Below are 23,062 nucleotides of genomic sequence, written 5' to 3'. Positions count from 1 at the left end.
CTGTAAAGTTTGGTGCATGTTAGTGCTACTGAAGTGGAGATTTGTGACTCAGTGCTTGAGAAAAAAACTCATTTTGAGAAAACAGCCTTGTAAGATATGTACTGTAATTGAAATCTACAGACGCAAATAGATAAAGTGCTATAAAAGATATACTTCACAGTGTATTTTAGATGTTTTCTTTCCACTCGTCTGAAAAAATACTTGAAAAGCCAAAAAGCCCAAAATTGACAGATGCATGAAAAAGCAATGCCTCGCCTTAAACAACCAACAGTAATATTCTGTTATGCAAAATACTAAGATTTATGTGGCCATATTTCACAGTTTTGAATTGTTTCTTGTCTCACCACATTCTGTTCAGAATTACATAAATCTGAATGTGACAAGACAAGAAACATTTTGCCATTTTGTGTTTTCAACATATTATGCACATATTCACTTTAATTCATATACCTATTTTAAAAATAAAAATATTATTTACAAATAGTTCAAATTATTTAAAAATCATGTTCTTTTACTATTCTTCATTCTTTTTCCTCATTCGCTTAAATCCATTAAAATCTTCTAATTATTTAATTTAGTAAATAAAAAGACCATTACCAATAAATAAATAAATAAATTCCCAATGGTCAAGTTATGGCCTAGCTAGTATAATGCTAGAGTCAACAGCTACCTAATGTTATGTATAACTGGGTATTTTCTGAAAACTCTGACTTGTACCATGTGATCGCTGTACCACCTGACTGCTGCAGATTCATTTAGGCGTTGATGGTGTTGCCAGTCCAAGGATGTGAACAGCTCCGAGTAGAATGTCACGTGTTGTCATCAGGAAACTACGGTAATTACAACATGGCGGATAACGTAGCATTTAGCTCTAGCTTTAATTAAACACACCTAAACCAGCTAATCGAGGTCTTAAGCATCACTCTAGACAGGTGCATTGAAGCTAAACTCTGCAGGAAAGTGGTCTTCCAGGAACATGATTGGGCACCCGTCTTAAGACACACACACATGTTGGTGCACCTATCATTATGAGGACATTCAATAGGTGTAATGGTTTTTATACTGTACAAACTGTATATTCTATCCTTCTACACTAACCCCACCACTAAACCTACCCATCACAGAAAACTTTCTGCATTTTTACATTTTTAATAAAACATTGTTTAGAAGGCTTTTTAAGCCATTTTAATTACGAGGACTCAGGAAATGTCCTCATAAACCATGTTTATGCAGTAATACTAGTGTAATTATACCATGCAACCATGTCATTTACAAATTTGTGTCCTCATGAGTCATATAAACAAGCACACACACACACACACACACACACACACAACCCCTACCATATAGCGCAAAGTCTGTGATGGGCGAGAGCACTGCAGCACACTTGAGCATGGAGTCCTCAGAGCTGAGCAGAAGGCTGGTGATGTAACCTCCATATACCTGAAACACAAGACACTCGACTCAAGAGCTCTGAGATCGCACTTTCATTTCTAGTTACAGAAGTTTCTGATACTGTCTGTGCTCATTAAAGTGAGGCAGAAATTCAGCCTTTGAACATCCATTAATTAATCCTGTGAAAAAAAAAATCAATCTTTCGAGGAAAGAAATAGGCATGGGAAAAAACGAAGATATAGCCAGAAATGTAGATGGTCTCAATTAAGTTCTTCTTACTGCATGAAACCAATTTGTTCTGCTCTTCTTCAGGACTGAAGTTAGTGAGAGAGGAAGAGTTTATGTGACATGCTGAAAGTCAGACAGGCTCTGTAGACTCTCTCGTCATCACAACTGCGGTTGGATGAGTCACACTTTTAAGTGAACCCTCAATGGTCGCAGACAATGTAGCTCTGTTCAAAAACCTAGTGAGCTGCCTATGTAGATATTTTAAGCTGTCAGTCAGGGCAGCAAAATGCTATCCAATCGTGAAAAGACCAGGTGTAAATGCCCAGTGAAACGCTTTAAATCCAGTCACTTAAACCACTTCAGGAGGTGGCTTGAGACACATTCCAAATGAAAATGGAAAAGTGTACAGTAAATGCATCTAGTTGTTGAAGCCACATATAAACATAAAAATATAAACATAAAAAATAAGCACGTGAGAGCATGTTATACTAGCTCCCAGTAGCCGGATATGACAGCACTACTGCAAAACACATTGCCACAGATATGGCCCACCAGATCTGTGGTATTTATGTGGCCAAGTGTAAATGAAACAGTTTTAACAAATCAGACAATTATCTGATCAGTAAAAGCACGTAGTGACAAGTGTAAATAGGCCCATTCAATTCCCTTTCAGTTAGAATGCTGCCTTAAGAGAAAGTGTTTGGTTTGTAACAGATCTTTAATGTACTTTCTGTATGCATGTGCGTAAATGTCTGTCTGGAGAGATAATAACAGTAAAATGTAGTATATATTTACCTGCCCAAAAGCTCCAATTCTAGTCTTGTCAATGTACGGCTCCTGCATCATAACACTGCCAGACACAAAAGACAAAATGTTAAACGGTCTGCCACTGTAGGACCTTCTCACATACTGAATAGTCAGTGTCAATCATATCACTGAGTTTTGAACTCAGGCCATGGTATACATGCAAATGACTGAAGATCTGCCGCGCGGTTAAGGAGATGCAGTAACTTCGTGCAGCTGTGTGTTGGCACTGATGGATGTTCACTGTGTGTAGGGCGCAGATGGCTGCTCAACTACCTGAGGACATCCAGCTGGTCTTTCTCCTCGAACATTCCCAGCCTGCGCTGCACCTTATGGAGTAAGTTAGTCCCCTGGAAGCCACTTCCACGACCGTCAAAGCGCACTGCAACCACCCCAAAACTGCTGACCAGCACTGACGCCCAGTCAATGTGGAACTGCTCTGAGACCGACTGACTGCCTGGAGTCCCATCTCTGAGAGAGAGAGGAAAAAAAGACAAACCATTTAGGTTTTCTTAAGGAAAGAAGCATTTAATTTTGTGCTTGATCAAACTGGCTGTTAAAATTTAGTAAGCTGCCTATCTGGAATACATTTATGGCAATGCTATCTACGTTCTGGAATGTTCCAAGTGAAAATATGAAAGCTGATAATTTGAAACTGAAGTAAACTTACTTTGATGAGTTATTTACTTGCTTTGATTTTAATTTTAACTGTTTATTTTATATTATTATGTACAATTTTATATTAAAAACATCATCCTTACAAATGTGCAATTACAACTATATTTAAATACATAACGTACACGTTTCAGTAGAAATTACTGTAATGTATATTTTACTTTAGTTTCCCATAAAGAGTTTCCCATAAATGCTTGTCAGTACATTCGGCATACTAGGGGTGTAACAATATATCGTGTCACAATATATCGCAGTACAAAAGTGCAACAATATGTATTGAGGATAGTGACAATGTGTATTGTGTATAGTTCACCCAAAATAAAATAAAAATACTATGTGAGAAAAAAAAATATTTTCAGAGAAAAACAAGTTTTCAGAGTTTTAGTGTCAATACTTCATTAAACTACTATATATAATGTTGAATATAATGTATAATTAATAATGAAATGGTGTAATATTTGTGAGTCCTGGTAATGCCAAATGTCTTATGTTACCAGTAAAAAGTGGCCAACATTATTTTAAATATATGTGGTCAGTGACAGAGTGCATCTAAAATAAATCTGTATTTTCAGCTTCAGAATCATGAATATTTTTTAATATTATCTGGTGTCACCGTTGTCCTGTGCATTGGGTTACAATGGGTTCCAAGCCTATTCATTTACACCCACAATGTAACACCAAATTTAGTATTTTAATCAACAGTACTGTAACGTTTATGGGCTGAAGAAAGCGCACGACGAAGGATATTCAGAAAAACAAGGTATTTAATAGTAAACTCGGGAGTAACATGACGTTCATACAAACAATAACCGACAAGGGATAGAACAGAACAGGGAGTATAAAAACATAAGTAGACTAAACAAGGAACAGCTGACAAGACTTAACTGATTGGAAACCATAGAGACTAACGAGAACAGGTGGAGACAAGACAGAACATAATTGTGACATTATGCCCCCTTCGGAAAGGCGTGTCCTCGCGCCATGATGACAACAAAAAAAAAATCTGAAAAAAGGGGGCGGAGCCTGGAACCTGGGAATGTTGGCCATGGACACCATGGTGGCGCAGACGGGGGAGGAGCCAGGGTGGTGTCTGAGCTGACAGACAGGACGACACCCGGGAGCCGGTCAACGGCGGCGGAACCGTGGGTGGCTGAGGATCCCACGGAGCCGAGTGGCCGACGGACCATGGCGACACCGTAGACCCGCTGATCTGCGGGACTGAGGCGGTGACGTGGAGACGGATGACCAGGGTGACGATGTGATGAGGGAGGCTGAAGGGGAGGTCAGGGGAAGGGAGGAGTCCAGGAGTGCTGAAGGGGTACGGGGTGAGGGTGCAGCCCGAATCCCGGAAGTCCATGGCTGTAGCTGGAAGTCGACTGCCGAAGGCCGACCTGGAGTGGCGTTTCGAGCCCAGCGGCGCTTCCGAGCAGACGGACCGCGGAGGCGATGAAGGAGTGGTGGGTGAGGCGAGGTGAAGGCGATGGGTTGACAGGTCGAGATGGAGGTGTGTTTGCAGGGGAGCAGGGGACTCGGCCTCTAGCCGAGCTGGTGGCAGGGAAGCCCGAGGTGCGGAGGATGAGCCGCACGGAGTGAGCGGCGGTGGCAGAGCCGAGGAGCTACACGACACCAGTGGTGCTGACGGATCCAGGGGGCTGGTCGTGACCGGCGATGGAGACAGTATAAGGATGACAGGCAGGGATGCGGACGGAAGACTTCCGGACGGGACCGGCGAAGAAAATGATGTGAGGGTGGGGAACTGGGTGAAAATAGGATCCGCGGACCACAGGTCTATTAGGTTGTAGTCCACTCCTGGGTCTGTGATGGACTGACCCGCCTGCGTCAACTCTGGGGCTGGTTCAGGAACAACCTCGGTGGGAGCCTCGGGCTTGCTGGCTGTGAGGGAGAAGTCGCCATTCCGGATCATTCAGGCCAGGTAACCCAGATAGGGCCTGTTCTCCGGGCGGAGGAGAAGCTGCAGCGTGGGTGAGTCCATCAAGTTCATCTTTGTTTAAATTGGTCGGTTAATCTTTAACGTTTCTGGGCTGAAGAAAGCGCACGACGAAGGATATTCAGAAAAACAAGGCATTTAAAGGAGACATATCATGCTTTTAAATCGTTCCTTTTTACATATAAATCATACATTTGTAGTCTATATAAAGCGGAACTGCAATGCTTGGGTCTGAATTCCTCATTATTATAGCTCCACAGGCCCCTTTTCTACCCCTTTTGTGATGTGCATCTGAGAGCAACTCGTTTTGGTGCGGTCTCTTTAAATACAATTGAGACACTTCATACCCCGCCCCCTCTCCAGGATGCAGAGGTGACACTCGGTTCAACTCCACCCCGTTCGGCCATTTTTGTAGTTTGATAGCAGAGATACGATTATCTAGCGGCACAGAAACGTTTTATTCACACGTTATTAACAAAATGTCAACAACGGAAGACTTGTCCAGCCATGTTCGAGCCAGAGTCGGAGCCGGAGCGAGATGAAAATGAAGACGACGAACCTGCAGAACAACGTCTTCATATGGATGTATCGCAATGGTGTGTTACTGTATTTACACATGAAACTTTGGTCTTCCGACCTTTTACCACCGTGTCGATTTATTTGGATTAATATGTGCGAGGGAGAGAGAGCAAGACAGCGTCTAGTTTGGAGACGGTGAAGTCTTGTTTACACTTTCGCCGGGCTCCGAGAGAGAGTGCGTGCGCGCGACCGGGTCTCTCTCTCTGCTCGTTCTTTCAGTTAAACATACACCCTGTCACAAGCGCGGCAGTTCATCTACATTAGACGGTGTAATGAAGCGTGTGGGTTACTACATCCAACAACCGAACATTTTAACTTATCCTCTCGTAACTTCTGCATCTTTTAGCTTGGACTACAAAATTGCAGCGAGAAATAAAAATGGCGGATTGCTCGAAGTGTTGGGCTGGAAGTCAATGTCCTTAATTGGCAGTTCCGCTGCAAATACTGTGACGTAATAGTTCACAAAACGTCATAGATAACAGAAAAATCGGAACAGGTTGAAAAATAAGGCCAAAACAGAATATAAAGATATCAACGAAGCACCCGAAGAGAATAATTTCAACTTTTCTGTACTTCTAAACACTCCAAATATACAACAAAATGCATTTAAGGGCTAAAAAAGTGGATTTAGCATGATATGTCCCCTTTAATAGTAAACTCGGGAGTCACATGACGTTCACACAAACAATAACCGACAAGGGATAGAACAGAACAGGGAGTATAAAAACATAAGTAGACTAAACAAGGAACAGCTGACAAGACTTAACTGATTGGAAACCATAGAGACTAACGAGAACAGGTGGAGACAAGACAGAACATAATTGTGACATTACGCCCCCTTCGGAAAGGCGTGTCCTCGCGCCGTGATGACAACAAAAAAAAAAAAAATCAGAAAAAAGGGTGGAGCCTGGAACCTGGGAATGTTGGCCATGGACACCATGGTGGCGCAGACGGGGGGAGGAGCCAGGGTGGTGTCTGAGCTGACAGACAGGACGACACCCGGGAGCCGGTCAACGGCGGCGGAACCGTGGGTGGCTGAGGATCCCACAGAGCCGAGTGGCCGACGGACCATGGCGACACCGTAGACCCGCTGATCTGCGGGACTGAGGCGGTGACGTGGAGACGGATGACCAGGGTGACGATGTGATGAGGGAGGCCGACGGGGAGGTCAGGGGAAGGGAGGAGTCCAGGAGTGCCGAAGGGGTGCAGGGTGAGGGTGCAGCCCGAATCCCGGAAGTCCATGGCTGTAGCTGGACGTCGACTGCGGAAGGCCGACCTGGAGTGGCGTTTTGAGCCCAGCGGCGCTTCCGAGCAGACGGACCGCGGAGGGAGTGGTAGGTGAGGCGAGGTGAAGGCGACGGGTTGACAGGTCGAGATGGAGGTGTGTGTCCGGAGGACCGAGGTGCAGCAGGGGACTCGGCCTCTAGCCGAGCTGGTGGCAGGGAAGCCCGAGGTGTGGAGGATGAGCCGCACGGAGTGAGCGGCGGTGGCAGAGCCGAGGAGCTACATGACACCAGTGGTGCCGACGGATCCAGGGGGCTGGTCGTGACCGGCGATGGAGACAGTATAAGGATGACAGGCAGGGATGCGGACGGAAGACTTCCGGACGGGACCGGCGAAGAAAATGATGTGAGGGTGGGGAACTGGGTGAAAATAGGATCCGCGGACTACAGGTCTATTAGGTTGTAGTCCACTCCTGGGTCTGCGATGGACTGACCCGCCTGCGTCAACTCCGGGGCTGGTTCAGGAACAACCTCGGTGGGAGCCTCGGGCTTGCTGGCTGTGAGGGAGAAGTCGCCATTCCGGATCATCCAGGCCAGGTAACCCAGATAGGGCCTGTTCTCCGGGCGGAGGAGAAGCTGCAGCGTGGGTGAGTCCATCAAGTTCATCTTTGTTTAAATTGGTTGTTAATCTTTAACGTTTCTGGGCTGAAGAAAGCGCACGACGAAGGATATTCAGAAAAACAAGGCATTTAATAGTAAACTCGGGAGTAACATGACGTTCACACAAACAATAACCGACAAGGGATAGAACAGAACAGGGAGTATAAATACACAAGCAGACTAAACAAGGAACATCTGACAAGACTTAACTGATTGGAAACCATAGAGACTAATGAGAACAGACTTTTCGTTAACCTTTAACCATATGTCTTGGAGTATCGCAATAATATTGTATCATGAGTTCAGTATTGCGACATATATAGAATCGTGACATGAGGGATTTGTTACACCCCTATGGCATACACTTTAATCAATTTTCAATGACAATAGATGTAATTATGAAATTTAAATTTATTAAATCCTACTTAAGTGTGTTTAAAAAGTACTCTAAAGTTCAGCTAATTACATTTAATATATATTTAAACTATAACACATTTAATATGCAATTAAGTGTCAGAAAACATTACATTCACTTCACACTTATTTCTATTTAAGTATAATAATCAGTTTTTCACAAAGGTTGGTAGACAGCTCACTGGGTTTTGAGACACAGTCACTATATTCACTATAGTCCTAACACACTCTCTACATTCCCTGCACTGGTGTCTCTGTAGAGAGCACAGGTGATTGTCTACTGCGGTGTGCATGATGTGTGCGGCGAGCGGGTTAATTGAAGGCGGGCTTCAGGTGAACTCATTTGTGGTGTAATTACAGTGGCTGAAAGTGTACGGCTGAAAAGACAAGATTAATAGCACCGACTCAAGTCCATTTCAGAGTTACACTCTGACTCTTGATGAGACATGAAGCACAGTGCAGGAGAGGAACTGCTGTTTGTGTGTTAATAGGATGACCTGCAGCACACGCTTTAAAGGACTCATATCATGGAAAATAGGATTTGCTCTGTGATATAATAGACCGTACTGTACTACAGGCAAATTATAAAGTTCAGGATTTAAAGCTTCTTCCCGAACCATTTATTTAAACTTAATTGCTAAAAAAATGAAAGAGAGTAGAAATTGTCTTAATAATGAGCACTTTAACATTTGACTGCACCATTTACATATTAATGACACCTATTTGGTATACAGCACCTTAGCATGATGTTGTTATTCCTTTGATGCTAGTGGTTGAGCATTATTGATTGTATTGGTTCTATTCAGATGCAGATAAATATATTTTTATCAAATATTGAATGAAATCAGTAAAATACATAACATAACTGTTACATTCTAATGCTATTTTGGTTTCGTTTTCATTCTTTTCCCTGTCCCGAGTTATGTTTGTTAGTAGATTTCCATGGTTATTCATAAGTTCCTCACCTGTTCTTAGTTCAGTTGATTACTCTTAGTTTCCTCTGTTCATTGTTCGTTCTCGTTTGAGTTTACACAGTAGTGTTTTTCTGTGATAGTTAGAATTGTTAAATAAAGTGTTTCTGTTAGATTCTCCTTGTCACTGTGCACTTTATACAGCCACCCGTTACAATAACATAATATAAAATATTTTTTTATAATTTTTTGTTTTCCACAAAAAATTATTTAAAACATTTTAATTTTGTTTTTATTTTTTATAGTAATAATTATTATTATTTACATCTTTATTTATTCATTTATTCATATTTATTAAAACATGTACAATGCTGTTGGAAGAATTTTGAGCTGACATTTGGTGGACTCATCATTTCTCTTAACCAGCCCTCCAATCGGGCATAATTGAAAATAGGCAAATATTGGCATTTATATTGGTCACTATTTTTTAGCCAATCGTAAAAGAGGTAATTTACATACAGAAACGTAAGGAAACAGTGGAAAACCAGGTAAATTAATAACTAAATTAGGTTTTAGGTGCAAGAAACCTTGAATAACATTATAAGTGGGACTCTGGGGAAAAATAACATGTAAGAGAAGGGTATATATTGACTTTTTTTAATGAGGGATTCAACCATGATGGAAGTTCGGGCGAGTTCAGAGAAACCGTTGGGACACTGACACACATTGTACATATCAAATTTGTTTGTTGTTGTGTGTGTTGTTATGTAGAAAGACATAGGGCCTGTAAAGAACAGAAAAGACAATGTTGCATGAAATTGCCATTTACTCACATGAGGAGCAGAAGTGGGTAGTGTGAGGTTTCTATGAAGCCTGCAGGTTTCAGGATCTGCATGCTGAGTCCTGTGTATGACAATGAGAGACATCCATCTGCATCTATATAATATTAATATCCCTCTTAAATCATTTTGGAGCAGTTAAACACCAGCAGTTTTGGTTAACATACTGTAATCCTCTATGTTTATCTCTGTGTATTCCACTCTCGGCATCTGCAGCGAGTTCACCGTTCTATTCAAGCTCAGATTCAACTCGATGTCACGCACCTCTGCAGGGAGAAAAAAAAACAAAAACAATCATTTTATGATTAAAAAACCTTTATGGTTTTCTTTATTTAGCTAAATATTCATGCTTCTTACACTCCACAATCTTGCCCTCAATCATAAATCCTAAAATGTATTCACACTTTGCACCAACAACCAACATTTTGCATTGCTCATATAACCCATGTCTTTATATAAGAGCAAATTAGATATAAAAGGTATGGCAGAGGGAAATATTTTCTGTAAATAATGACTTGGTCTGTTACTCTTAAGGAACATTACAGGCTCCAGTATTATGTTGACTATCTCAAATACATTTAGACTTCTCTCCTTTTCTTGAAAAAAATCACAAATGTTGCATGCATGGAGGCACTTACAATTGAAGTTAATGGGGCCAATTTGTAAACAATTTGTAAAATACTCACTGTTAAACAGACTATAATCAATGCAAGTGTTAACCTGATTTTAGTGTAAAACATTTTCTGTGCACAGTTATAGCCAGTTACAACATTGTTGCCAAGACAGCAGCTGACACCTAAAATCCTAAAATGTAAAAATAATAGCTCAAATAATAAGAAAACACAACTTTTAACACATAATAACCTTTACATTTCTGCTTTTAAATCCTCCAAAAATGTGTGTCATTCACTTCCATTGTAAGAGGCTCTGTAACCTCCATTTTTGTAAAGGAAAGGAGAGACGAGTAAAAAATCATCGAAATTATGCCACAATTGTTTTCGATTTAGCTTAACTTGTATTGAAAATCTATTATTAAATGTAATATTTTAAAAATGTAATATGGTGTTTTGTTTTAATATATGTCTTAATAAGAAAAAGCAGCGTGAACATTCTGCTAAACATCTCCTTACAGATACAGTACTTATACTTGTTTCAAATGCATTATATAATTATTGCATTATAGAATAAATGTCATTTTAGGGAGGACTATTCCTTTAAGAGCTTTTAAACAAATCAAGGAAAAATCCATTGTTTATCTCAAACTAAGTATCTGCAAGCACAAAACCTCCTCAAGCACGCTGAAACGAGCAGCTAATTGCTCTGGGACATAAAGGAGAAACAGTTGCAGGATAACCAGTTGTAGATGTTCAGAGGTTGTGAGAGGCCATGAGCATCTGGCATTTCTGATAGAGAGGGACTCAAATGAGCAGATATCATGTGTGCTGCTGTAAACACAGAGACCTTCCAATCTGTGCAGCAGCGATAGAGCCTTGGAAGAGCACAAAACAATTAAGAGAACATTGCGATGGAGGGTTTCATTTTAAGACAGGCTTATCAGCTCATGGTCAGACTCAAGCCCAGCAAAGCACACTTGCTCCCATTGCACCAGTGCTATTGACATAGCTGCACATTTGACAAAAAAAAAACAACCAAAACCCAGCAATGATTTGTACGTAAACATGGAGAAGGATCCGTATGAGTTCTGTGTAAGTCATCTGACTTTGACCTTGGTGTCACATAGCATTTACTGAAAGAATCCAGCAGTGAAGGGGATGGATGGGAAAAAAATTCAAAATGACAGGGCAAGAACTTTAGACGAACTTACAAACAAACAGTGTTCATAAACATTCCACACACACACACACACACACTCACAGATGCGAGCTCTGTGAAATGACTTCTGTGATGGACCGTCACACTGAATCACACGCTCGTTGTGATATCGGTGGGCTTACAGGATATAATATACATAACACAATTACCAGCCTCTTACACAGAGAGGTCACAGTTTATGGAAGGAATGGCGTGTCTGGCAATAATCCAATCATCTGTGAGTGCTCTCTGTGTGCCAGCGCAGGCGTGTGCATGGAGACTCAATCACATTTTGGTCTATGGTAAGCCTGGGAGGAGCTCTGCTCGTCAATTGACATGCTGTGGGAATATAATGCAATGAGATGAGTGTGTGTGTGTGTGTGTGTGTGTGTGAGTCCGGCTGTGCAGAGGTTGGTAATGAGAGCTTCTTCCTGAACTTCTCCCTCTTTTGAGTGCTTAAAGGTGAAGTACGTGAGATTTTTATTTTATTTTAAAATACATTCTCTTAACCCATTTTATTGTTCATGGACTACTATTAGGATGACATTTATTGATTTATCTTCCCCAAAAGTGTAAACACTGAGCCCCCAGGCACCATCAAAACATTGAAAGCGGTCTGCTCAGATTTATCAATAGTCTCCCACAAAGGGATTTCAGCCATGACAACTCTCGAAGTGAATCATTTTAAACCAGCGTTCATGGCATGGGGCATGAAATATATATAGGCTTGATTTTGGCGGCAGAAGAGAATAAATGTTGAAAATAAGTGCTATATTATGTGTTTTTGAGAAAATGAGCAGACTGGATAGTGTGTAATTGTGTTTAATGTTCAATTACATTGGAATTATTAGAACCATTTAAATTAAATTTCTTTCAAAAAAAGAGTGGAACATTTGGTTAGGCTGTGGACTGATTCAGTAATTTATAACTTCTACAGCTGAAGGAGCATGTAAATCTTAGCATTGAAGATACTAATATGTGTTATTGCTAGCTAATAGCGAGCTATAATCTATCAACTCAATTGTGTGACACTAAAATAAATGAAATCTTATTGGATGAATGAATATATGAATTTGAATACCTGAATCATGTCAGGGAGACTTTTAAAATTCACTTTGAGACTACTTAATTGGGTCACTTAAAATCTTCATTCCATGTGTCTCAACATATTATTTAGCAATTTCTGCAATAATAATATTTTTTTTCTGATGGACAATAAAAATGTCTGCATTCTCCTAGAGAATTTGGGACCTCTCTTAGCTTAATGTATCTCCAGCAGTGGAGAATACTCTCTCAGAAAGGGCAGAATATGCTTGAACACACATGTAAGATCCAGACGGGTGAAATAGAATATTTGTAAAATCGGTTTGAATGATTGATTCATAAAGACTTATTTCATTACTGGATGAATCAGCGCTCTAGCGGTTAATAAACAGAACTGCGCGCGTCTGGCGGAAGAACATTGTAGCCGGAGCTACTTCTCTATATGTCTATGATGAGTCTCGCAGGCACTGGGATACTCCGCAGCGGAGACGACCCGACCGGTGTAAAGTAGTCTGAGTATAAACGCTTACTACAGGCTTACAGTAGTGTTTCAGCATAAGAACACGGTTTGAAAAAAGGCATTCATGATGTACTCGCTCATTATATAAATTTGTTAAATTCTGAACACAAAAAAGTTACGGACTGCAGCTTTAACAGTCGTCTTTATGAATGTTTTGAAGCATCAGATGTAATCGATACACTAGTTATTTGAAGTGACTTTCAAAAGGTGCTTTACTCTATTTTGGTTGCTACCGTAGACATCATTGTTCATACTCGAACTATAAACTTTCATCTTAGAATTTCTGTGATCATTTGAATATTTGTAACACAGAAATATCGATACTGTGGTGTAGAAAAGACTGAAAGTAAAGCTGTTTCATATATATTGACAACTGCTCTCTCTGGGTCAACGACAGCGCAAACATTAGAATGTTCCGGTGTGAAGTTTTGTGATTTAGGAATAAGATCGCGTGCTTGAATCAAGATCGAGATCTTTTAAGTGCAGCTCTACTGTCTTTATACTCTCTCTCTGCGTTGATATCTGACACAAAACAAATATGAGTAGGCTTTTCAGTGCATTCATTACTATTTTAATATTCATGAGGTGAGATGTCGCTATTAAAGGATTTAAGCTCCCAGCACTTTGCGCACACATCGCACCAGAACCGGTTTCGGAAGCGAAAATTAGGAATTGTGCACGGTTCCGGTATTTTTCAAAAACACCAACGGTTCTGGATACGAACCGATTTTGAAGAAATCGCCATTCGCTCCGAGACGCAATATCGCTCTTCTTATAATGTTAACATATTTTTCCCTATGTGATGTCTGTTTTTATATGTATGTTTATATTTGTCAACATATTTACAAACATTTAGTTTGTCCTCATTTCCTACAGGTGCACACGCAATATTCTGGCAGTTTTGCAGGACTGCAGCCACTATTCGTTCTGTTTGACCTTCTCACCAAAAATGAAAAGTGGGAAACTTTCTCTGAGCAGTTCCCTATGATTTGCTGCCCATTCTAACTTTCAGCTGCTATCGGTCTGCACCACATAAATAGGACAAATGGTCCACACATAAAAAGCCAAAATGTGGGAGGGATGATAATGGTACAGATGAGAGCCACAAAATAAAATGTTAACTGCATTATACATCCACTGAAATGCACTACAGTACTTTCTTTCTATTAACAGCCTAATAAATTATAGTGTAGATTTACATAGCTTATATATCTATAGCGTATATTTTTATTCCTGTGGCAGCAAAGCTGACTTTTTAGCATCATTGCTCCAGTCTTCAGTGTCACATGATCCTTCAGAAATCATTTTAATATGCTGATTTGGTGCTCAGGAAACATTTATTATTATTATTATCAATGTTGAAAACAACTGTGCTGCTTAATATTTTTGTGGAAACCATGATACATTTTTTTTCAAGATATTTTTAAATTAATAAAGTAATGCATCCTTGCTGAATAAAAGTATTAACTACTTTTGAACGGTAGTCTGTGTCTATAATGGCTCTTATTACTAATTCATCCAGACACTGACACTGATACCCGTAGAAAGGAATTCATCTCAACAGCACTTGCTCAGCTGGCTCATGAACTCCAGAAGACTGCAATTTGAAATCTACCATCTTTGCTTATGTACGTTCAACTGTGAGACTATTTCTCTCCACCATAGTTGCTCTCAGCAGCCCGGTGGTCTCAGGGTAACCCATACATTACTGGTACAGAGAGAGCATGCAGTTTAAAATCAGAAGCAGTTTTCAACTTTTTTTAGCATGAAAAAGGCTACAAACTCTTCTCTATATCAGTGCGCATTTTTTTGAACCCCCTGAAACGCCTCGATTGTAGTCTTGAGTTTTCCTCCGGAAACAATCACGTCACAATATTCCACATTTAAATAATAATAAAAAAAGGGGGCAAGGCCTGGTTGAGTTGTGTTATAGTGTGTTGAAACTCGCGGTTATTATGGTAAAGGGGTGTGACATTTCCGAACACGCTTTAAGAGGTTGACCAATCACAACACACTGGTCCAGCCGACCAATCGAGCACGTTGCACTTTTCGGAAAGAGGGACTTCATAGAGACAGGAACTAAACAGGGGTGCGTTTCCCAAAAGCATAGTTTGCCAACTATAGTCGCAACTTCCGTCGTTATCAGCACAGTTCAACGAAGTCGGTGTTTCCCGAAACCATCGTTCCAATGAACATTCGCAAACAGCATCGCAAAGTTGTGTGTTTGGAACGACAGATCTCGACCTGTGGTTAGAAGCAGAGTTTCTAGTTTGCATGACATGTGGACTCAACAAATCCTTATCTTGAGCCAAATAAAGCAAGCTGACATTCAGTACAATTTGTCTCTTTTATTTGGAATACATACAAATGTCATTTATGTCGTTTAGTTTGTCAAGAGATTTAAAGCACCATTTTTGAAGAGTGCGCATGTGCGAACGTGCCATAGTACGCAAGAACGAGCAAATGATTGAATCTGGAAATAAAGCAAAATAACTGAGAAAAATGAGAAATAGTCCTCAGATGACATTAATTCGATCTCAAACAGATTCATTAAAAGAAGTTTTTACTCCACCACGTGCGTGACATCATTTCCAACAAGATTGAACGACCAATTTGCAACAATACGGTTTCGGGAAACAGTCGTGACTAGCTAGTTGATTTCTTCAATGATGCATCGTACTATGGTAGTAAAGTAGTGAGTTACATCGTTGTACGGGAAACACACCCTAGGCCCACACCAGACTGACTAGGGCTGTGTGTAACTCCACTGTTAGAAATACACTCACAAACTTCCCTAAGCACTTCCTCTTGGGGAATCCCCAATGTCATTTTGAAGTGCATTCGACTTCATCAAGTGGGCAAGAGAAGTTTATTTATACAGACCCTCGACCCTTTGGTTTTGACTGAGGGAGCGAGTTTACTCAACATGTACACTTCAGACAGATCCATAGACCACAATGCAACATAATTGTGACGTCACAGCAGATCGTGCTTAATTTACCCCACCCTACACAAAGTAATGTATAATTACATTGCACTGTTGAGTTGAGTTCAATTGAGTTGTTTTGACATTTAACTACATAATACTTGTAGTACCTGACTGTTTCTTACAGTTATGGTTTATTGTATTGTTATCATTTTTGTGTATTTTTTTATATTTTATCCAACAGCCCAACCATACATACAGGCCTATAGAATGGTGGGTAAAACAAATTCATAAGAAAAAAAAGAAAAGAAATATTAAATCTGCTCCATTGCAGATTCCAAGTGTTCAAGGGCTTCGGGCGCTCCATTTAAACACATTGCAAGGGTTCCGCCAGTAGTGGGCACTCATGCATCATAAACAATGACGTACATTCGAGAGGGAAGTTAGTGAGGGAAGGGCGTAAAAAAATGGACACACACACGAGACAGACAGGAGAAAGGCTGCTGGATACTCACTCTGTCTGTCGTAGGTGCTGTAAACTGCCACATACGGAACTTCAGGGCCTGACAATACACAAACACAATCAATAAATAATGATACAAATGCATTGCTTTTTATAGTTTGAGAATAACTTCTTTTTTTTTTTTGGTTAATCAGTAATTCTATTGACAATAAGTAACTTTACAACTACATGTAAACTAGCTCTCATTAGAGTATTAGTAGACTGTCTGCTTAATATCTGTCAACACTTTATTGTGATGGTCCTCCAATAGACATTCTACTGACTGTAAGTAACTTTGCAACTACGTCAGCTTCTTCTACTAGCTCAAACCCTAACACCTAACTCTAACCTAACAGTTAACAGAGTGTCTAAAACGGACCATCGGAATAAAGTGTAACCAAAAACCTAAAGAATTTTTAAAAGTAATAGTCAAAGGTGCATGATTATGTATTAAGTCAGAGCTTATGCTTCAGCTGTACATGTCAGCAAACACTCAACAACAGTTTATCCATTTGTTTTACAAGTGCTCCAAAAGACTGCTGCTGTGTCACTTAACTGAAAAAGGTGCATACAAGCTTCTGTTAACAAGCATCTGCAATGAAGCTTTTATGAGTGCCACAACAGCACGGATCATGAACACGACATTGCTCATGACAGTTCGATATAAGACCATGGCAGCATTCAGGCCTTCCAGACTGCCTTCAGAACAATTCAGCTGCTATAGACACAAGCCTTGCAAATAATCAATGCACTTAGCAGCATGGAACCTTCACAGATGAACAATAACAAAGTGCTCTCTAACAATGAGGCCACTCTCACTGTCTCCATCCCTTTCTTTTTTTCCCACTTCTGTAGAAGTAGTTAGTGAAGAACTATAAGTAACTTTGCAACCACATGTCAACTAACTCTCATTAGAGTATTAGTAGACTGTATGCTTAATATCTGCTAACACTTTATTTTGATTCTCCTCCAAATTGGCAACTACAAGTAAATTTATTCAACTAACCCGAACCCTAACTCCTAACCGTAACCTAAAGGGCCCTACACACCGGGACGAATATCGGCGCGCGTTATTCGCCAGCGTTTTTCTATGGAGGTAGATTTGTGTCTTTATTATTCAATCAAAAAAAAGGTTGCTTCAATCAAAAAATATATTTTCAATCAAAAAAACCCGTTTCAATCAAAGAAAAAAAGTGTTTGAATGCAAAAATATATTTGAGACTCAAAAAAATGCATTTGAACACTATTTTTTTTTGCTTGAAAATGTTTTTTTTGATAGAAGTGAAGGTTTTTTTGTTTGAAGCAACTTTTTTGATTGAAGTATTGTTGTTTTGTGTTTGGGCCATATTATGGGTAGGACATTTGTGTCTTTATAATTCAATCAAAAAAGAAGTTGCTTCAAACAAACAAAACATATTTTCAATAAAAAAATCACTTCAATCAAAAAATAAACCTTTTCAATCATAGAAAAAATGTTTTTGAATGCAAAAAAATATTTGAGATTCAAAAAATTGCACTTGAACACTTTTTTTTTGATTGAAAATGTTTTCTTTGATTGAAGTAATCTTTTTTGTGTTTGGACCATGTTATGGGTAGGACATTTGTGTCTTAATTATTCAATCCCAAAAAAGTTGCTTCAATCAAAAAAAAAACATTTTCAATCAAAAAAAAATAATTTCAATCAAAGAAAAAACTGTTTAAATGCAAAAAAAAAAAAAATCATTTGAAGTGTTTTTTTTTTATTGAACTTTCTTTTTTTTTGAATGAAGTGAAAAAAGTTTTGAAGTCGTTTTTTTTTTAAATCATTTTGACACAAACGTACCGCAGTGGGGGCGGGTGCTTCCCCATTGGTCAGACATGCTTGAGTGACAAGTGTCTACACCAACGACGTCTTTCTGACAAGCAAGTCATGGTCGCCACTCGCCAGCGAGCCAGGAAGCAGTGGTGGAGTTGTTGGTAAGTAGATAAAACCGTATTAAAATGATTGGTGTCACGTTATTAGCCTACTCTGTTTGATATTTCGATTAAACATACAGCTTGCTAACTTAGCTCACGTTGACTAATTTGTGTGATGGTGTTAGATATCTGACGCCTCATATTGTCAGGCAGGCTAGCAGGGTGCGCTAACGGCTAATTGAATTGTTTATTTCACTTAAGTAACGTTACAGAGGCTTGCTATGTGCTAGTGCTATATTGTGTTATAATACGTAACGTCATTAGTGGTCAAACAACAGTCCACAGGCCAACTGTTGCCCACAGCGGTGGTATGCAACATTATTTTCCGTACGGGACGGCATATGTAAGCCCCGCTCTCAAAATAACAGCATCTGCCTCTGTGTCTGCGAGCATTTGACTGTGATGGTGGGGAGACCACTACCCGTGAGCGAGAGAGAGAGCGGGACGGTCAAATAGCTGTAATCCTGTGGGCTGTGTGAGAAGATAGACTCAGGCTCTGCATGACCTGTTGCTGCTAAACAGGCAGCGCTGTGGGCAACAGTTGGCCTGTGGACTGTTGTTTGACCACTAATGACGTTACGTATTATAACACAATATAGCACTAGCACATAGCAAGCCTCTGTAACGTTACTTAAGTGAAATAAACAATTCAATTAGCCGTTAGCGCACCCTGCTAGCCTGCCTGACAATATGAGGCGTCAGATATCTAACACCATCACACAAATTAGTCAACGTGAGCTAAGTTAGCAAGCTGTATGTTTAATCGAAATATCAAACAGAGTAGGCTAATAACGTGACACCAATCATTTTAATACGGTTTTATCTACTTACCAACAACTCCACCACTGCTTCCTGGCTCGCTGGCGAGTGGCGACCATGACTTGCTTGTCAGAAAGACGTCGTTGGTGTAGACACTTGTCACTCAAGCATGTCTGACCAATGGGGAAGCACCCGCCCCCACTGCGGTACGTTTGTGTCAAAATGATTTAAAAAAAAAACGACTTCAAAACTTTTTTCACTTCATTCAAAAAAAAAGAAAGTTCAATAAAAAAAAAACACTTCAAATGATTTTTTTTTTTTTTGCATTTAAACAGTTTTTTCTTTGATTGAAATTATTTTTTTTTGATTGAAAATGTTTTTTTTTTGATTGAAGCAACTTTTTTGGGATTGAATAATTAAGACACAAATGTCCTACCCATAACATGGTCCAAACACAAAAAAGATTACTTCAATCAAAGAAAACATTTTCAATCAAAAAAAAAGTGTTCAAGTGCAATTTTTTGAATCTCAAATATTTTTTTGCATTCAAAAACATTTTTTCTATGATTGAAAAGGTTTATTTTTTGATTGAAGTGATTTTTTTATTGAAAATATGTTTTGTTTGTTTGAAGCAACTTCTTTTTTGATTGAATTATAAAGACACAAATGTCCTACCCATAATATGGCCCAAACACAAAACAACAATACTTCAATCAAAAAAGTTGCTTCAAACAAAAAAACCTTCACTTCTATCAAAAAAAACATTTTCAAGCAAAAAAAAATAGTGTTCAAATGCATTTTTTTGAGTCTCAAATATATTTTTGCATTCAAACACTTTTTTTCTTTGATTGAAACGGGTTTTTTTGATTGAAAATATATTTTTTGATTGAAGCAACCTTTTTTTTGATTGAATAATAAAGACACAAATCTACCTCCATATTTTTCAACGCGTTTTTTGTTCACACCGAGGGGATTTTCGCTGACGATGAGCCGAGTGAACATGCAAATTCATTCCCTGACATTTGATGGCGCTTAATGTAAAACAGAAACCACTCCATAACGGTTCTCTTTTATCAAGATTTTTGTAGTCGCTGTCGCGTTTGTCATATAGTTCTTTATGTTCCGACACCAACGAACGACCAGCAGCTCTACATTCATCTTGCCTTGCATCTTCCTCGTCTTATTTCTTCCCGGCAGTGTAGACGCTACTTGGCGTATATCTTCTTCGCCGTTACGTATGTGTGCTCGGCAAGACCGTTTTGTGTTTGAGCGCCCCCAAGTTGTGTTTTACTGTAACTTCAGAAGCTCCAGACACGTGAACAAAAGCGGCAATCTCATTGGTCGGATAGTTTTTGACACGGCGCGTCAAACCAAAAAAACGAACCCGAAGCATTTTTTTTTTTAAATTACGCTTTTACGCGTGGCGTTTTTCGCGCCGGTGTGCACACTCACATTGGCGCCCTTTGTTTAGTCACGAGGCGTTAAACGTCGGCGAATATCGCGCGTGAAATTCGTCCCGGTGTGAACAGGCCTTAAGAGTCTACAACTGTCTACTAATAATCTGATGAGAGTTAGTTGACGTGTAGTTGCAAAGTTACTTATAGCTAGTAGAATGTTTAAAGTGGACTATCGAAATAAAGTGGAATCCTAATTACTACTATGCATGACATAAATGTTCATATACTGAGATCAAAAGAGAAAGGAAGAGATGTCTACCTTTACAGTTGAGCAGAAAGTAGTCCATGCTGGGACTGAAGGAGCCAGTGACATACCCACAGCTGTCAGTGAAGTCACAGGACAGACAGCGGCGGTTGAAGGAGCCCACTGTGTCTGCGCTGGAACAACCACAGACACATTAACACTGTCAGCGAGAACAAGCCTGTGACAGCATCAACCGAGACTTGAATTTATATGTACCTGTAGAGATGTCTTCTTTTAGGGTCATCCTCAGTACTGAGGAAATATCTATTCAGACAAAAAATATAACATCAAAACATAACACTTTGTATAATCTATACAAAGAATCTATACGCTTGTGAAACAGGACTACACTTTACACAATACAACTGCAAAATGTATGTAATGTTTTCGGGCACTTATTTGCATGTTAAATAAAATGTATTATAGTTTAAATGTGTATTAAATTAAAAAAAGCACTGAACTTTATAGTGCTTTTTGACACACTTAAGTAGGATTTAAGTACAACTTTATATGTAAGTTCATAATTACGTCTATTGTCTTTGAAATATGGTTCAAGTGTACTGCCAAATGTACTGACAAGCATATATTGTATACTAAAATATACTTTAATGTCATTTCTATTGAAAGTTACAGAGCCCCTAAAGGGACATGGTGATGGAAAAACAATATGAGATGGGAGAAAAAATATATATGTCAATGCTTTTGTGTTCTCTCTCAAATGTTTTGCGTGCCCTCAAGAAACTTTGTGTCCGCTCTCAAAATGCTTTCCACAAAAAGCTTGTACTATTCTAAAGGAAAATACATTGTATACGCTGCACTTCTCTTGTTAATAGACTGTTGTATTCCTCGCTTTGGATAAAAGCGTCTGCTAAATGAATTAGTGCTATCAAATCGATTAATCGCAATTAACAAAAAAGTTTGTGATTGCATTATATATGTGTGTGTGTATATATTATAAAATGTATATACAGTGCCCTCCACAATTATTGAACCCCCTGGGAAATATGATCAAAATTGGCTGTAAAAAATAAATCTGCATCGATTATCCTTGTGATCTTTCATTCAAAAAATGTGCAAAATTCTAACCTTTCATTGAAGTAAAAGAATTGAAAGTGGGGGGAAATCACATTATGAAATAAATGTTTTTCTCCAAAACACGTTGGCCACAATTATTGAAACCCTTTTATTAAATACTTTTTGCAATCTCCTTTTGCCAAGATAACAGCTCTGAGTCTTCTTCTATAATGCCTGATGAGTTTGGAGAATAACTGACAAGAGATCAGAGACCATTCCTCCATACAGAATCTCTCCAGATCCTTCAGATTCCCAGATCCATGTTGGTGCTTCTCCTCTTCAGTTCAGCCCACTCATCAGGTCAGGGGACTGAGACGGTCATGGCAGAAGCTTCATTTTGTGCTCCACAACAAATTTTTGTTTTGATTTTGATGTTTGTTTTGGATCGTTGTCCTGATGGAAGATCCAACCACGGCATATTATAAGATTTCTAGCAGAAGGCGTCAGGTTTTGATTTTTTATCTGTTGATATTTGATAGAATCCACAATGCCATGTATCTGAACAAGAAGTCCAGGACCTCCAGCAGAAAAATATGCCCACAACATTAAAGATCCAATGGTATATTAAATTGTACACATGGGGTACTTTTTATCCTTGTGTTCACCAAACCCATCTAGTGTGTTTGCTGCCAAAAAGCTCTGTTTTAGTCTCATCTGACCACAGAACCCTGTGTTGTTTGAAGATCCAGTCGTGTCTGACAATTAAATTTGCTGGAATTTGTTTTTGGATGAGCGAGGAGGTTTTTTTTTAAACCCTCCCAAACAACATGTGGGGATGTAGGGGTTGTTTGATAATTTTTTTTTTAGGCTTTCTGACCCTAAGACTCAACTAATCTCTGCAATTCTCCATCTGTGATCCTTGGAGAGTCTTTGGCCACTCAAACTTTCATACTCGCCGTGCATTAAGACAGTATAGACACACGTCCTTTTCCTGGCAGATTCATAACATCTTTAGTTGGTTATAACTTCTTAATTATTGCCCTGATGGTCAAAATGGGGATTTTCAATTCTTTAGCTATTTTCTTACAGCCACTTTCTATTTTGTGAAGCTCAACAATCTTTTGCTACGCATCAGAACTGTATTCTGTGGTT

The 23,062-nt window shown here is 39.4% G+C and overlaps 1 protein-coding gene across 2 annotated transcripts in view; it reads right to left on the bottom strand.

Annotated features, from left to right (window-relative positions):
• dpp6a (dipeptidyl-peptidase 6a) overlaps positions 1–23,062 on the bottom strand; it is a 352,775-nt gene that overhangs the window by 8,044 nt on the left and 321,669 nt on the right. For both annotated transcript variants that reach the window (XM_079863854.1, XM_079863853.1), the window contains exons 15-22: positions 21,113–21,160; positions 20,912–21,030; positions 16,494–16,541; positions 9,844–9,942; positions 9,671–9,740; positions 2,704–2,898; positions 2,419–2,473; positions 1,344–1,443 (exon numbers count right to left, since the gene is read on the bottom strand). In XM_079863854.1, coding sequence (XP_079719980.1) covers positions 1,344–1,443; positions 2,419–2,473; positions 2,704–2,898; positions 9,671–9,740; positions 9,844–9,942; positions 16,494–16,541; positions 20,912–21,030; positions 21,113–21,160 — 734 coding nt within the window. The remainder of the gene's footprint in view (positions 1–1,343; positions 1,444–2,418; positions 2,474–2,703; positions 2,899–9,670; positions 9,741–9,843; positions 9,943–16,493; positions 16,542–20,911; positions 21,031–21,112; positions 21,161–23,062) is intronic.

Source organism: Squalius cephalus, assembly GCF_949319135.1.
Source record: "Squalius cephalus genome assembly, chromosome: 25".
Classification (NCBI taxonomy): domain Eukaryota; kingdom Metazoa; phylum Chordata; class Actinopteri; order Cypriniformes; family Leuciscidae; genus Squalius; species Squalius cephalus.
This window is presented reverse-complemented; position numbering and strand designations above follow the sequence as displayed.